The sequence below is a fragment of the Melozone crissalis genome, unplaced genomic scaffold (genome assembly GCF_028551555.1).
Source record: "Melozone crissalis strain CALT ecotype California unplaced genomic scaffold, PUWL_Pcris_2 ptg000045l_1, whole genome shotgun sequence".
NCBI classification, from domain to species: domain Eukaryota; kingdom Metazoa; phylum Chordata; class Aves; order Passeriformes; family Passerellidae; genus Melozone; species Melozone crissalis.
In genome coordinates this window covers 9364128-9380203 of record NW_026535823.1, presented here as the reverse complement: position 1 = coordinate 9380203, position 16076 = coordinate 9364128, and the positions used below count along the sequence as shown (strand labels likewise).

General features: G+C 44.3%; 1 protein-coding gene across 1 annotated transcript in view; it reads right to left on the bottom strand.

Moving 5' to 3' along the window:
- Window positions 1-487: 487 nt before the first annotated feature.
- NIBAN1 (niban apoptosis regulator 1) overlaps window positions 488-16076 on the bottom strand; it is a 54315-nt gene continuing 38726 nt past the window's right edge. Inside the window, exons 6-14 of the mRNA XM_054285752.1 lie at window positions 13490-13605; window positions 11122-11226; window positions 10865-11027; window positions 9875-10062; window positions 9467-9628; window positions 7384-7494; window positions 6658-6765; window positions 5670-5781; window positions 488-4672 (exon numbers count right to left, since the gene is read on the bottom strand). Of these exons, the coding sequence (XP_054141727.1) occupies window positions 3024-4672; window positions 5670-5781; window positions 6658-6765; window positions 7384-7494; window positions 9467-9628; window positions 9875-10062; window positions 10865-11027; window positions 11122-11226; window positions 13490-13605 (2714 nt within the window). The 3' untranslated portion in view covers window positions 488-3023. The remainder of the gene's footprint in view (window positions 4673-5669; window positions 5782-6657; window positions 6766-7383; window positions 7495-9466; window positions 9629-9874; window positions 10063-10864; window positions 11028-11121; window positions 11227-13489; window positions 13606-16076) is intronic.

Genomic DNA, 16076 nt, shown 5'->3' with positions numbered 1-16076 from the left:
AGAGGGTCGACGTGGACAAAGGGTGGGGAACCACAGCTCCCAGCGTGCCCCGCGCCCTGACAGCACACAGCTCCCGGCGTGCCCCGCGCACCGCCCCGCCCCGCCCGCCGCGCTGCCGCAGGCGCTGCCCGGAGCGGCTCCGGACGGAAGGGGCCGTGCGGAGCAGCCCATGGTGGGCAGGGACGTACTCAGAGCCTCGTCCAGCCTGGCCTTGCACTCTCCCACGGATGGGGCAGCCACAGCTTCTCTGGGCACCCTGTGACGGGGCCTCACCACCCTCGCGGCGAAGAACTTCCTCCTAAATACCCAATCCAACGCTCAGTTTGAAGCCGTTCCCCCTCACGCTGTCACTCCCTGCTCCCCTCAAAACTCCCCTCTCCGTGCTGGGAACACCGCCGTCACTTCCAGCTGCCTGAGGAACGTTTCTTTAATAAAATCACCCTCACAAAAGCAGCCTCCCAGCAATGGAAGGGAAGAGCGTCTTTATTTCCGCGACAAGCGTTTGTACAAAGTTCCAAGCAAATACAAATACATGTGTTTCATATTCTGGCCCTGAACAGGGGGAGCCCCGTGGAACTCCACATCCCAGCCCGCTCCCCTCAAGGCACCCGACTCTCGGCCGTGGGCCGTGAAAAGCGATTTATTTATTAAAGTTCACGGCTTGAGAAGGAAACTGCAAGAAAGCAACAAAAACAACGGAACGGCTGCATTATTATCATTTCTGATCAGTGGTCCCACGTAACCTTGCAGATTGCTGCGCTCTTCTAACCAAGCTGTCGCTGCTAACCAGTTGTGGCAGACTAGAAAAGCACTACTTTATCCATTTGCAAATGGGCAGAAGAAAATGCCCAAAACCAGCAAAAAAAGTCCCATGGCCACGAGGAACTGCAATTTAAATTATACAAACTGAATCTCCCCCATCCTTACCCATCTCTCTGGTGAAAAACATCTGAGCATCTGCATTCAGCAATGCAACACGTATCACAGGAAAATATTAGCCAGATCTAGGCCTGCCACAGAAATAACTCCAAAATTACCATTATGGAAATACTTATGCAAAATGCTCTCTGTACAGATGTATCTGATTCATATTAGAATGAATTAGTTTCCTTTTGCAGGAGGCTGAAGTATTTTTTGCTGCCATGCTGTCTTTCATAGAAAAAAGTACTAAAACCCCATAATGTCCCCTAATTTTAGCATAAAAGGGCTGCTTGCTGCTGCCTAACACTAGAGCACTTTATAAATTTGAAATCACATAACACTCAGTACCAATTTAAAATAGTTAATGATTTGTAAAAGTGAAGCAGCTGACAGTGAAATAACCAATGATTCGTAAAAAAAAAAAAAATAATATGCTGGCAGTGGTTTGTATGTTTCCAAATCAGTATTTCTGCATGAAATAGAAGGAGGAAACGAGTCAAAGTACTTCTGCAAGGAAAACGTCTGTGACCTTCACTTTTCCATACCACAGTACAGCTTCTAGAATAAATAGGAACTGCATTTATTTTACTGTAGTGACAGAGTAGTTAATCCAGTTACTCAGCAAGGTTCCTTCCTCACACAGTAATATTTGCCTGTTCCTCTAGTGTCAATTTTCTGTTAATAATAAAGAATATTTTGATAGCATTAAAAGACTTTGCACAGTTTGCTGAAGTTAAATGCTAACACGTATTATGCTCCCTGGACTTTGTTATTTCTTTCTGTGTCTTTATGGGACATAAATCCTGCAGTCCTTGCTGCAATTATAATTAATCTTTGCTGTCCTGCACTGTATGACATTCAGAAACAGGCTCCAAACACCGGGCCAGAATTTCTTAAGTGCCTTAAACTGACCTCTAGAGTGATGTCTTGCATTTGAAAGGCCAATTTACTAAAATACTGGGTTTCATCTCCAAGCTTTTCTGTGCAAACCGAGATGCAAAAAACACATTTAAGTAACTCTGTGCCAAGATCATGGCTTGATATAGATCGTTTGTATGAAAGCAACTGTCTCATTTTAATAACTGCTTCTGTAATGTGATTCTGCTCTCCAAAATCTAAGCACATGAAAAACAACCTCTGGCTGCCTGTCACTTCAGTTAATATCTGCATTAGAAATTAGATGCAATGATTCTGGTATTTCACAATTGTTACCACTTATTACATGATTTCCACACCTAAAAAGGTCTACAGACCTGAGTAACTCAGTGGGAATGGGAATGGCAGGACTATTTATTCTCTATGAAATAGTTGTAAGTGAATCTATTTTATGGTGGGATTTACACCAGAGAAATGCTGCCTAATGGTTATAGTTATTGTAAACGTTCTCTTCTCTCCCTTCCATAAAACAAAATGAAACAAAATAGCCATAAAGTGCTCTGGAAGGCTAAATAACCCCGAAGTGCAGAGTGGGACTGAGAAACCTGCTCCCATACTTTCCCCTTTTTAAATACAGCAATAAGAAAAAAAAATTAAACATCAGAATATTTGCTTGTCTTTCATATCTTCCAAAACTTGAAAATAATTACGTAATCAGTTTGCAGATTTTGCACGGTGTGGCTTTTCAGCAATCTACTAAATCAGCTATTTGGTTCTGTTTACTACTAAAAATGTTTTTATTTCCTGTATGCTGCATGCAAACACTAAAAGCATCCTTGAGTACCAACCACCAGAATCAGAGTGGTACCTGTCAAAACCATGCATTTAAAAATCAAGAGGATCCCTAAGAACAGCTAAGTTGTTAAAATAGGTTGATAATAGTTGGGCGTTTGAAGCATTCAGTGGTCACATTTCCAGACTTTTTCTCTAGTTTTAAAAGGGAGCAGATTTGAAGTGACAGATGAGATTCCTCAGCAGTAATCTGGTTTTAACCAGAACAAAACCCATCACCCATCCCTCAGGAAGGGATTTGTGGAAAACCTGCAGGAGCTGGGGACACCACAACAAAGCGCATTTCCTCCAGCCCCGACCTGAACAAATATTCAAAACGGAACAGGGATTACTGGAGCGAATAGGTCCTGCAGGGTTGGGCTGAAAGCTGCTCTTTACTCCTCAGAGTTTTGCTGTGCAGGACCATCTTCTCGGTGCTCTTCTGGGAGAATCGCTTTTCCTGCGTGTGAGGAGGATTGATCTCCCGGCTCCCCGTGTGGCCGCCCCGGCTCTGTGTCTGCCGGGCGCTCTGCCCTGGGCTGCTCCCGGCGCTGCTGCGGCTCCAGGCACACGGGCTCCAGCAGTCCTGGGTTGGCTCTATCCAGGATGGGCACGTCCCTCGTGGCTGCATCTGCAGCAGGGCTCGGAAAGGGGTTCTGTGTCCCACCGTCCTCCGGGACAGCGTGGCTGTTCCCTGTTCCTTCCTCCCCACACATCGCAATTCCCGCCTGTTCCTCTGGCTGCAGCCTCTCACCTCCTGCACCCGCGTACCGCACACCTGGTTTGCTCTCCGCCTGTGCCTTTGCCTCCTGAGGCGGAGCCCAGCTCTCCACCAGCCACGGTGCTTGTGCCCCCCTGGGCACGCTCTCTACCCTTGTACCATCTGTCCCCAGGCTGGCTGAGGACGGTCGCTCCTCCTTGAACTCCACACATTCCGCTGCATCTTCACTCTTCATCTTCTGGCTCACCTGAATTTCTGCCACAGCCACTTCGCTCAACTCGTAGATCCCATTATGGTGCTCCTGCAACTTCAGCAGCTCGCCCTCGCAGACCTCCTTTATGTTCTCAGCTGGAGTATCTGCTGGGATCTCAACTGTCAGCGTCAGCAAACTCCTTATCTCATTCACATCATCGGGGGATTTACAACTCTTTTCTTCTGACTGGCTGTCTTTTTTAGGACTATCCCCAAACTCTGCTTTCCCTGTCTTTTCATCTTGGGAGACAATCTTTGTCTCAGTACTCTCACCACTTTCTTTTTTACCATCCCTTTCAAACCCTGTTCCTACTGCATTTTCACTTTGAGATAATTTTCCCATAGTTTCATTTTCTATATTACTTTTCTTTTCTGCACTCGCTAAAATCTCTGTATCTGCTACACTCTCAGGTGGGAAAATAAGCATTATCTCAGACACATTTTCCTGTGCTGTGCTTGCTTTCTCAGTGCTGCTGGCAGACACACCAGCTGTTACTGTTTGACTCCCTGAAGTCACCTCTTCTTCCACGGCTCCTTCAGGTACCTTCAGTTCTTTTTTAGGGCTAGCTTCAAAATTTTTTACTGCAGTGTCAGTCCCAGAAGCTACTTTTTCCTCCACAGCTTTTTGTTGTGCCTTGAGTTCTCCCTCAGTGCTCACTACACACTCTGATACATTCTCCAATGCACTTTTTCCCTCTCCAGCTCCTTGTTTAGTGTGGCCAGCCGAAGGGGACTCCTGTTTGTCACCAACGTCTGTAACAGCCACTGCTTCCCTCCTGCTGGCCTGATCACCAGCTGCACCAGCAGAGGCGCCTGCCTCTCTGTCTGGTGACTTTCCCTCCTCAGCATCCTTCTCCCAGACGATTTTCCCTGTCACAACGAGCGTTTCGTCCCCGTGGCTCTCGGTGTCCGAGCCCTCGGCGCGGGGAGCTGCGGGAGCCTTGGCAGGGGTGCCCTGTGCTGATCCCACGGGGGTCCTCAGCTCCGTCAGGCTGGACACGCTCTCGCAGGGCACGTTCAGGTTATCCTCAAACAGGTTGTGCTTCCTCAAAACGGCAGCTTCGTTGATCACTGAATAAAACAGAAACACCAAACTGGTTTGGGAAAGGCTGACAGAGGCGCAGGGAAGAACATACAGTGCTTTTCCAAATTTATATTGTACATTTTGATATTAAAGACAACACTAATGTTCATTTTCAGCTTCCTTTTAGTTCACATTTCTTTTCTGGGGACGGGGATTTTGTTATTTGAATAATGGCACTTTAGTATTGACCCAAGCCTTTCTGAACCAGAGGACCCACAATGCACAAGGGTAATGCTTCAGTGCAGAAGAATTTACATTGAATATGCCAATAAAAGTCTGCTGGTTACAATTATTATACTGCTCTTTTGGAATGGGAGTGCCTATGGCCTGTGAAAACATCCTGTGCAGTACATCTGCTTGTCTGTTATCCAGGGTATAGACAGACAGGCACATATAGAGAAATACAAGTAAAGTATTTATTTATATATATCTATATATTTATGTAGATATATATGTAGTATTTATTAAGAATAGTCTCGTTTTCTGACACAGAAGCAGAGAGATCTGCAAGGAGTACTGCACTGGCATCAGTGAGTACTGGAAACTGAATCCAGCAGTTCATTTCATTTGAGGAAATTGATCTCTGTTACCATTAGTCTTTGCAATTCTCTTAGTCTTGCAATTGGCATAGTCTTGCCATTTAGTCATCACCAAATCTGCACAAGTAAGGACAGAATCCCCCTCCTTGGCCCAGGGAATCGAGATAAAGTGAAGTTGCCATAATTACATTTTGTCAGAAAAAGGCTTGTGCCAAGCCATCACTCTTAAGTTCCATGGATTTAGTAAAGCTGCCCCATAAATCAGATTTTAGGGCTTGCAACACATCTTCAGTGAGCCAAATAAAAAACACTGTGGGGACGTAACCACCAGTGTTGGAGAAAGCGGGACAGGAGCAGCCAGGTGAAGGCTCAGGGAAGCTCTGAAGGAACAGCTCATGGGCCACAGGCTGCAATGTTATCCCTGTCACCTCAGAAATGTTCTCACCTTTCAGGGCCTCTTCAAGCAGTGTCTGATGTAAAATCTCTTCGTACACGTTCTCTACTTGGATCACGCTTGTGTAATCAGCAAAAATGTACTGCTCATATCTCTGCAGCTCCTGTGCAGGTAGGGAAGAAAGGAACAGATGGAGAAAACTGAGGGATTCTGAGTCCTACTGCAGCCAAACAGCTCAGAGATGCCATGGAGCAGGTCTTGCCACACCCCATGACAGCTCCTGGGGTGCACTGTTTGAACTATGACTCCATGAGCTACGTGTGTCCACAATCAATTATGTACTTACCACACAGTGTTCCTGCAGTGCAACCACAGGTAAAAGCACTGCAGAGCACTGCCTGCTGAAACAAACAGCTGCTGAGGAAATGCCTCACAACTTGTTTGTCCAAGGAGGCAAATCCACGGTGCATGGGAGATGCGGGGTTTGGTTTTGTTTTTCTAATAGGTGTGTAACACTTTGAGCTCCCTGATTTATACCCATCTGTCTAAGTGAATCACTATCATCAAGCAGCTGCTTGTTGGTGTATAAAAAAGTAAATTAAGTGACCTCTGCCCGTTTCTAGAAAAGGCACCTAAATAAATCACCTGGAGGTTTTCAAGTAAAAGGTCAGGACTTGGCGAGGCCTGTCAGCTGTGCCACACTTTGGCTTCTAGAGCTGGCTGCTCATTTCTGCAGAGGCACAAATACAAAAGGCTGGTGGGAAACTAAACAGGAAGGGCTTGTGGAGGTTTGCTGCACCACTGCTTCCTCTGTGACAAAGACATGAGGTGTCTGCACGCATATACCAGGTGATAAAATGCTTGTCCCTGTGCTCCACACCTACCCAACCCATGAAGTGGCACATCTAAGCACTGAGCAGGCAGGAAATCTGCCTCTGAGAGAAAACAGCCTGACAGTTTTAAGGAATTACTGCCAAGGTGCTGTTCCTCCCCTGCCTTCCCTTATTGTTTTTTGAGGTTTTTAGTCCCAGACACCTACTGGTTTGCATGTTGAAGCCAGTGTCTTCTGCATTGTGGGCAAGGTAATCTGCACCAGTGCCTCCTGGAATATCTTCTTGCGGATGGTGCTGCTGTCGTAGTCATATTGCTGCCAAAACACACCAGAGAGAAACAAGCCCACACGTGCCTGGGTTATTCACCACTCCCACAGGGAACTGCTTCCTGCCAGCCTGCAGCTGCTGCATCACAGGTGCACAGGGTTGGGATGGCCATGCAGGTTAGTCCAGCTCCTACAAAATCACTCTAAAATCTCCTGTTCTGGGATCTCTTTTGCTTCTTTTAACTCTTAGGCTAGAAACAGCCCCTGATTGCCCTCCCTGGGTGTTTCAGCACTGACCTTTCTGAGAGAAACCAATCCCACTGGCAGGCTACTTATAAAGTTAATTAAAATTATTTATCCAGATACACAGCATATTAATAATCTGATTTACCTACAATTAAAGGGACTGCACATGCAAATACTTCTATAAGTGTCTGCCCAGAACTAGGTTTTATCCCCCAAAACGGGCAGCTTTGCTAAGTGGCACTAAATCAATATTTTCAGCTTATCCTCTTTCAAATACTGAGGTACATTCATATAAAATATAAATATATATTTTTATATATATATAATTATATATAGTTAAATAATATATATTTATGTATATATAAAAAATATATTCTGTTTCCAGAAAGGCAGCCTGCAAATGTGCTATATGACATTTACCTTCAGCACTCTCAGCTTGACTTTTTCAATGGTTGTTGCAACTTTGGCTGAGTCTGCCTGGTGGCTTGGAGAGAACAACTGCTCAAATGTATAAACTGCATTTTCCATCAGCTAAAAACAGTAATTAAAAAAAAATGTTAAAGCCCAGTAACATCAAATTCCTGCAAACATGATACGTGCAACTCTTAATTTAAATTGTGTTTCTGAGAAGGTGGTCTGAAGAGCACTGAAATGCTGCAATAAATAAATAAAATTAAAGCTGTGGTACCATTATCATGCTGTCCCAGCTTTCTTGTACAGATTTGATCTCATGTCCCCACCCAAACTGATGGTAGCAGAGCCAAAATGTAGAATTGATTATCTGCGTATACAGACCACAGTCAAAACTCATTATCCCTAATAAGAAGATTCCCATTGACTTCTATCATTAATCATTAATAAACAGTATTTAATCATACTGCACATCATTTTCGGTAGCTTTCATTATAATACAAATAAATAATCAGCAAAAATCACACAGAGTGTAATCATTTCTCACAGAATTATGCTAAGCTGGCATTTACCATATTTTCAGCTTATCATTAAGAATATTATGCCCCTACTCTGAAGATATTTCAGACAAACAGTTCTGCAAGTGGTAATTGAGTCTATTTAATGAGGCTTTGCCTTTTCTTTAGCTGTTCCCATTCAAATTTTAACGTTTTCTTATTGGAGAGGTACCGGGAGATATGCAGGGGGGCATTCCTTCAGCCAGCTCCCAGATTTCCTGAAATTGGCCACTAGAGGATGCCAGGCTCCCGAGGCAAGGAATCCTGCTCCACCCTCCACCCGAGGTACATTTTAGCCAAAATACTACACTAACACAGACATGTCTGATTTCACTTATTTATGAAATAAACGTCCACGGACAAAAAGGGAAACTACACAATATATTTATGAGGAAAATACCAGCCTCTTAAAGAGGAAGATGCAGTAACAGCATGTTTTGAACAACTCCTGTTATAATTTAACTTATTTCTTGTTAATTTTGACTCATGTCCTGTTCAGAAAAAAATGACCTCTTGGTTTATATGAGATTTATTTTCTGTCTACTTCATTGTCTTGACTCATGATCTTCACTCGATGAAAGACACTTTATTTGGCAGCATTTTGGAATAATCCCCCCTGAAAGACCCAGACATGAAATCAGAATTTTATTTCTGAGTAATTCCTTGGCTGCTGGTCCTGGCTGTACTCAGAAGAGCTGCTTGTAGGAAAACCCTATCCCAGCACTGTCCTAGACACTTGTTTTCCATATTCATAACTTCCACTCCATAGATCTGGACCAGCTCCATTTCACAAGATTACTGAGCAGATTAGTAAATTTCCCAAATACAGATTAAAATCACAGGGTTCAATTTAGAGCTCCAAGGCCAAATTTGCCTTGTAATCTGGCAACTGAAATCAGTCTGCTGGCCAGCTCCTCAGACACTTCTGGCCAGGCATCCAGGAGGAATCCAGACAAAGCAGAGTTATAATCTGTACCAACACACACAAAGAGGTGGAGTTCAGTTTTCATCTGGAATGATATTGTCACCTCCACCAATCCCCTGAAAAGTGTGGCTGGATAAAGCACCTACATCCTGAAACATCTGGCTCTCAGTTTCTAACATGAATTGCTTTACTTTGTATTAGTGAGAAAATCAACTACCAAGGAGGAGGCATTCCATTTTGGTAAAACACATTTAATACCCTTCCTGAAAAACCAAGCCTTGAGAAAGGGAATCAGGTGAATTTTAGCCACCCCACTAGTTACACAACCTTCTTGGGTGCTGAGACACTGGGAATTCAGAATCTGAAAGTTCAGGGGAACAGATGATCCATGCAAAATTTTCATGCCTTGCTGAACAACTCACACACACAGAGTCTCACAAATACAAGTGTCAAACAGCTTCTAGCTGGCTTTCTCAGGTTTTGTTACTTGTTCCTTGCCTGAGAGACACTCTGAGGCTCTTTCACAGCTGTTATCAAGATTCCTTTGAAGCAGATTAGCAGGACAAACCTAACCTGTTCTCCCAGGAGGAAAAACTGGATCTTACAGTACCTCTTGCATGAAGTTCTGTGTCCTCTGAATCACAAAATCGATGTGATAGACCTTGAAGCGACTCTTGAGGTCCTGCAGGAGCTCCTGGAGCAGGTTCACTTTCAGATAGCAGGGCTCCATTTTCACTGAGTTGAAGGGCAGGGTCATGAGCTGATCCACATTCTGCATTCCCATGCAGGTTGAAAGAAAGCAACCAGAGGTGAATTTTTAATAGACAATGTAACAATTTGGCTTTAACTCAAATTCTGGTATCTGCACTCCAGTTGCACAAATACCACAAGACTTTCTAAATGACAAAACCAGGTGCTCACGTGCTTCCACCTGGGAAAGCAAATCCTGCTGCCAGCCAAGGCCTAGCCCAGAACATCCTTGTGCTGGTACAAAGGCTCCAGCTCTGTTTTGTCTTACCTCCTTTAGCCTGGTCATGTCATTGGTCTTCTGGAAGTCCTGGATGATTTCATTCACTTCCTTGTCAAAAAGCGCGCGCACTTCCGTGAATCCGGAACTGACGGGGCCCATGAGCTCCTCCAGGATGGAGGCGAGGAATGGCTGGATGTTCTCTGTGCAGCACTTCTGGGCAGGCTCAGAAACACTAGCTGGAGGGTCACACAGGACAACAGTTGCATTTAGAGACAGTGAAAAAAGTAGTTGGAACTTACCTCTTTACAATTAATTCAATGGTTTTTGTATTTTTCCCTGGAGTGACACCTCCACAGAGGTGATGAGAGTGTGAAAGGAGTTCACAGTTGTATGAGTGACAATGAAAACTCTTGTCCCAAGCCTCACCTAAGCAAACACTGCAACTGGGGGCACAGTGAGGGCAGAGAAATGGGCAGCTCTGAGTATGATTACCAGCTATTTATTTATTTATTTGACAGCTTAAGCAACACCTACAACATTTTGCCTGCTCTTTACATTCCTTTTTATACTCATAACAAAATTATGATTACTTGACATTAAATAAAAAACACCAAAGAAGCCCTTTGGCTTAAATATTCTTTGAAAGCCCATGGACTTGTCACATAACCAGAACCTGGTTTTGTGGTGCATTCCTAGAGATCAGGTCTTTTAATTATGCTCACGTGACCTGTATCTTCACTACCTAAGACTGTGCAAGTAAAAATGAAAGCAGAAGGAACAACTTTTGAGTATCTGATCAGGATACTCAAAACCTGTCAGCTCCAATTTGAGAAGATCTGATATTTTCACAGACACAGTGGCCACAGGTATCAGTTGCCACCAAAGGCAGCAGAGCCTCGTTTGTGTTCTGAAAATTGGTGTCTCCAGTTGGATTTCTCAAAACACACAAGGATTTCAAAACAAGCACATCTGGTAATTTGAGCAACACAATGGGAAACACTGGAGAATTGCTCAAAGCACAGCTGTTCCTCCACTAACCTTTGATTTTTCCAGCTAAGAAGTTCTTGGAGTTCAGAATCTGATCCATGTCTGAACGAATGGTCCCTTCAAGAGTTTTTGCAAATTCTCTGCATTCTTCTTTCAAGGTATTTAATCCTTCTGCCACCTGCTGCTGGACTAAGCCATAGGTTTCCTCTACGATCTGGACCCAAATCAAATTGAGAAGCAGAGATCAGAATCAGCACCCACAGAGAGCTGCCATGAGCAACAGCTACTCTGCAAGTGTCAGTCCTTACCCCAAACCAGGCCCGTTTCCTGTCATTCCTCTTTCCCTTCATTTTAGGCAGGATCATTGTCTGCAGGTTAGGCAGCAGTTCCTCCATCACCAGGTTGCTCAGGATCTGTATGGTCAGGAGATGAAAATGCCAAGTTCACACCCTGTTCTTTACCTGAAGCACAGAGTGATGTGTGCAGGCAGTGGCTCAGCTCTCCCTCCCTCCCAGCTGCCAGGAGTTACCCACAGAGGCTCTGCACTCTCTCTGCCTAGATTTGAACTGCAACTCCTTCCTTACCTGTCCCACTCAAATGCACCAAATAAATATGCAAGACTTCATAAACATCTGATTTTGGGAGTCTAGGCCTCCCTCTCCATGTTTTTATTTATGGACACTGTCTCTGGCCTGAGAAAGCTGCACCAACAGCCTACATTCAGGATCCCATCCCTGCTGTACCCAGCTGCTGGCTGAGCCAATACAGAGTGCAAAAACACCCCTCAACTTTCTATTTTCATCCATTTTCAGTGCTTTTTTCACTCATGTCTGTGCTCCCAGACACTGCACCTCATGTATTACAGCTGCCAGAGGGATCTGAGGCATGCACCAACACCAGCAGAGGGAACTGGCAGAAACTAGAGCAGCACAAGTAAAGAAGGACTCTGACTGCAGCCCACTGTAAAACAGGGCATAAACAGCCACTATAGAAATACAACACACAATACCTGCTGTAATATACCTCTAATATGCAATACACTTTTACTGGAGTTTCATTTAGGTACTTAAAGATAATGACACAGCAGCACTTCATATTCAGCACTGCTGACTCAAATGTCTGTCAAAAGCAATTCACTAATTCAGGTCCTAAACTAATGGCTCCCTTAAAAAAGATCTCATGAACAACCCAAACTATCACAAATAATAAACGTGAGAACAGATCAGATGGATTTAAGAGCCAAGGGAAGGGCATGAAGCTGTGTCAGGGCAGGGTTAGGTTGGCTGTCAGGGAAAGGCTCTTCCCCAGAGGGTGCTGGGCACTGCCCAGGCTCCCCAGGGAATGGGCACAGCCCCAAGGCTGCCAGAGCTCCAGGAGGGTTTGGACAATGCTGCCAGGGATGCACAGGGTGGGATTGTTGGGGTGTCTGGGCAGGGACAGGGGCTGGACTGAATGATCCCTGTGAGTCCCTTCCAGCTCAGGATATTCTGTGATTCCACAATTTTATATTGTGAAGAATCTTGAGTTCTCTGGGAACATTTTTAAGGCATTGGTGGATCTTCCCTCAGGTGCCTGGGCTCATGCTCCCACTCCAGCCATGCTGCAGCTCCAGTGCAAGCTGACACTGTGGGGACTCAGCCACCACAAATAAGTGTCAGCAAATACATTTCTTGGCATTCTTCAGGGACTTGTACAGCAACAAATTTCAGCCTGCTTGCTCCAAACCACTCACTTAGCTTGGATATTTGCCTAAAATAATTATTATGTTTGGTCCAAGCAGGCCATGAGAACACACTATACTTACAGAATGAATTATTGCTACGAAGATAATAGTGGAACTAGGCTGGATGTCTTCTGATTACAGCTCTCTTGAGACATATGGGCTATGAGTAAGATGTTGGCAAGCAATAGGAAAAATAAAACATGAAATGAAACTAGCACTATAATAGCCCCATAATATGAAGGAGGAAGGGAGAACAGAAAACCCCTCATGTAACTCCTTAAAGTAAAGAATTTATTATGAGATGTTAGCAGGGAACTTCAATCACTGACATGATGGCAACAGGAAAGACACTGTTTATAGATTTTTTTCTCCAGATTCCACATTTCTCAGCATTTCAAAGGTAGGCTTCTTCTAAAACAATAATCTGCTTCCTAAAAACAAACCATTCTCCTTAAGGTTTTTTCCGTTTTTCCAAGGGAAGCCAGATTTCATCAAGGAAAACAGCCAGCAGCTGGCACTAAAGTAAACAAGTAAACATTTGCTGCTGAGTGCTCAATGTTTGGGAAAAAACCCTATGAATCAGGGTGTAAATAATGCCCTAAAAGCCATGTGGAGTGATGCCAGTGGGGTTGTGGGGTAATCTCAGCTACCTAGAGTGCTCCAAAGCCAGGTGCCCAAGTATGGACGCAAACTCTGGCCTTAGAATTTCTTTTCTGAAGAACTGAAGTACACAGATTTTTGGTGTTACTCTACAAGACTCTGATTTAGAAGTTTTTATTAAAATAGAATTATCACTTACATATGAGTAAGAGAGGTCTTAAAATCGCAGGTATTTCTATCTATGAAATTTTCTTTTTTAAGGTGCCCTTTTTGCTAAGAGAATTTATAATCTTCACTGTCCTCAGAGCTACAATACCCAAAGCCAAAACCCCATCAGAAATATATTCTTTTACCTCTTTTTCATTGCCAGTTATCATCTCCCACGTGCCATAGTGGCCTTTCTCCTGCCGGAAGAACTGGATGGCCTCTAAGAACGCCTCCACTTCATACGTGGTCTGTTTGAGAAAGTCTGGAGAGAAGAAAAAGTAACATAAAGGATTTACCCAGAAATAATCTTTAAAAATAACCATCCTTTTCTGAGCCATTTTCCACTCCACGTGCACCTAGTAGTAATATTTTTAAATAATTTACTAAGCCTGGATGCCTGGAGACCCTGGGTGTTCACTGAGATTTAGAAGTGCATTAACATAGGAAAACTCATTCCTTGCCTTTACACCTGTGAGCAATGTGAGGTGGCACACAGAGAGACTGACAGCATGTGGCAGGGCCAACAGTTGGGAATTCTTCTTCTTTAGTTCACAATAATGACAGGCAGCTCATTGAATAAATTGCTAAATCCCAAGTTAACACTCCCCAATAACTTTCTGTTTTGTTAAGAAACTGAGGATCAAGATGGTTTTTCATTGATATACAACAAAACAGACCTCAACAAAGAAAGCACCATGCTTGTACCAGTTAAGAACAAAACCTCCTGACAAGATCATGCTGATTTCCCTAAATATTTCAGGAATGTTCAACCAGAGCTCTGGAATATCTGGTTATTGTGCAAGGCCACTTCTGCCAGATGGGAGCTCTTCCTGAGAACACTGTGGTGGCCTGGGGACAAGTTCGCCTCAAGACATGAAGCAGAGTGGCTGCTTGGCAAACCTGAGTGACAAAACCATCCCCAAACACTTCAGTGATTGAAGTGCTGTGTCTTCACTATCAGAGAGTCAGGATTACTGTCTTGTGGGTAAACAAAGCCACAAAGGCTTATTGTCCCCTCTCCAAGATTGTCTGCTGCAGCCTTGAGCAGCTGAAGTCCTGTTGTGCACTCTGAGAACAAAGGAGGGAAGAACAAGAATGTTGATTCTCTCAAAGGGAATTATGCTGCTTTAGAAGGCACTGATACATACAAATAATTGTGATGAGAAGACTCAGGAGGAAGTCCTCAAGCCTTGCTTGTCAAGCAACACTTCTTTGGGTTTGTTCATGAGACTGCTTGAGACAGAAGCTTTACAGGAGCCTTGCATAAATGCCAAGGGCAATGCAGGGATTAGAGAAATTATGGGAAACATGGAGGATTAATACCACAGTAATGCCTGAAATATCTCCTCCATGCACTTAACAAAAACAAAAGCTACAGAAACCTATAATTAACTTAATCAGGGCTTTATCCTTGAAACTTGAAAACTGCTTGAAAACAGCATGGTTTCAGATCTGCTCAGAGCCCAAATGTCAAAATTTGCCTTTTCAGAGTTTCACCTGGCTGCAATGACTGCAGGAAGGTTTGTTAAACACACTGAGGGGCAATAAACACTCTCTCAGTGCCTCTCTTGATACTGTTCTTCACATGCAGATATTTGGAGATCCAAAGACATAACACAAAATCTCCCAAGCTCATACAATGATCAAACAAAAAAAAAAAAAAAAAAAAGAAAAATCAGCCAGGTAAAATCCCAACCCTACCTTCACTGCTGCCTCCAGGATTTATAGCATTTGTCATGGCAAGTCACAAACCAGTATTAGTTGTAAATCAGGCTGTTCAGTGCTGAGAGAACATCCTCTGATCACAGTTTCAATGAAAGAAGGGAGTGTTCCACCTGAGCAACTGAGGTGGAACATTGCATTCAAAAACTTTTGTCCTCCCAAAATAAAACTGAAAAGATTTTGATGAGAAGAGGGCCTGGTTTGGCTGCAGGGAAGGAAAACTGCAGCTCCCACAGCCCTCCAATCATGACTCACATGTTTTCCTCCTTCACAGCTGTGCTCCCTCCTAACCCAAAGGGACAACAGACCATCCAAGAGGCTGGATCTTGGAGCTGCTGAGATGGTGATGCACCAGGGCTGACAGGAGTCTGCCCTCTAAGACCACCAAGTTTTAAATCCATGCTCAGGGGAGTATTCTCTCTCTGTTCTGAGTGTCCCCAAGCCTGTACTGCAGTGGGAAGAAGGTGCTAAAAATCCAAGAGTGATTCATCTGAATAGCTCATGGGAAAAACATTGAGCTGCAAGTGCCATAAAATCCCAATCCCACATTCTTTCCTATGCCAGTAAACACAGGACACAAACACAATCATGGCAGTCTTGCTACAAAAACAACTCCAAGCAGAAAGAAAGCTTTATCCTTCAAGGCTGCTGCAATTGCTAAATTTAGGCAATTTCATCCTCACTTTCCATAGGAGGAAAAGATTGCCTCAGTGATAAGGCTTTGAACAAGCAGATCCATCCAGTGCCGGGCTGTGCAGAAGCTGCTGGCGAGGCACACGGGACAGAAGCACATTCATGGACAGGGCTCAAGAAAAGGGAATTGTACCCAGCTGAAAGGAGCTGCCATGCACATTCTGCCAGAGTTCTGCCCATCCCATGCAGCAGTCCATGGAAGGGCTGGAGGAGGGGGTGGCTTGGCAGCCACAGCAAGGCCAGGGAAACAAGGGCTGGGCTGTTGGGGAGCCGCGCTGGCGTGCGAGGGAGCAGCTGGGCCTGGGCCATGGCAGCAGA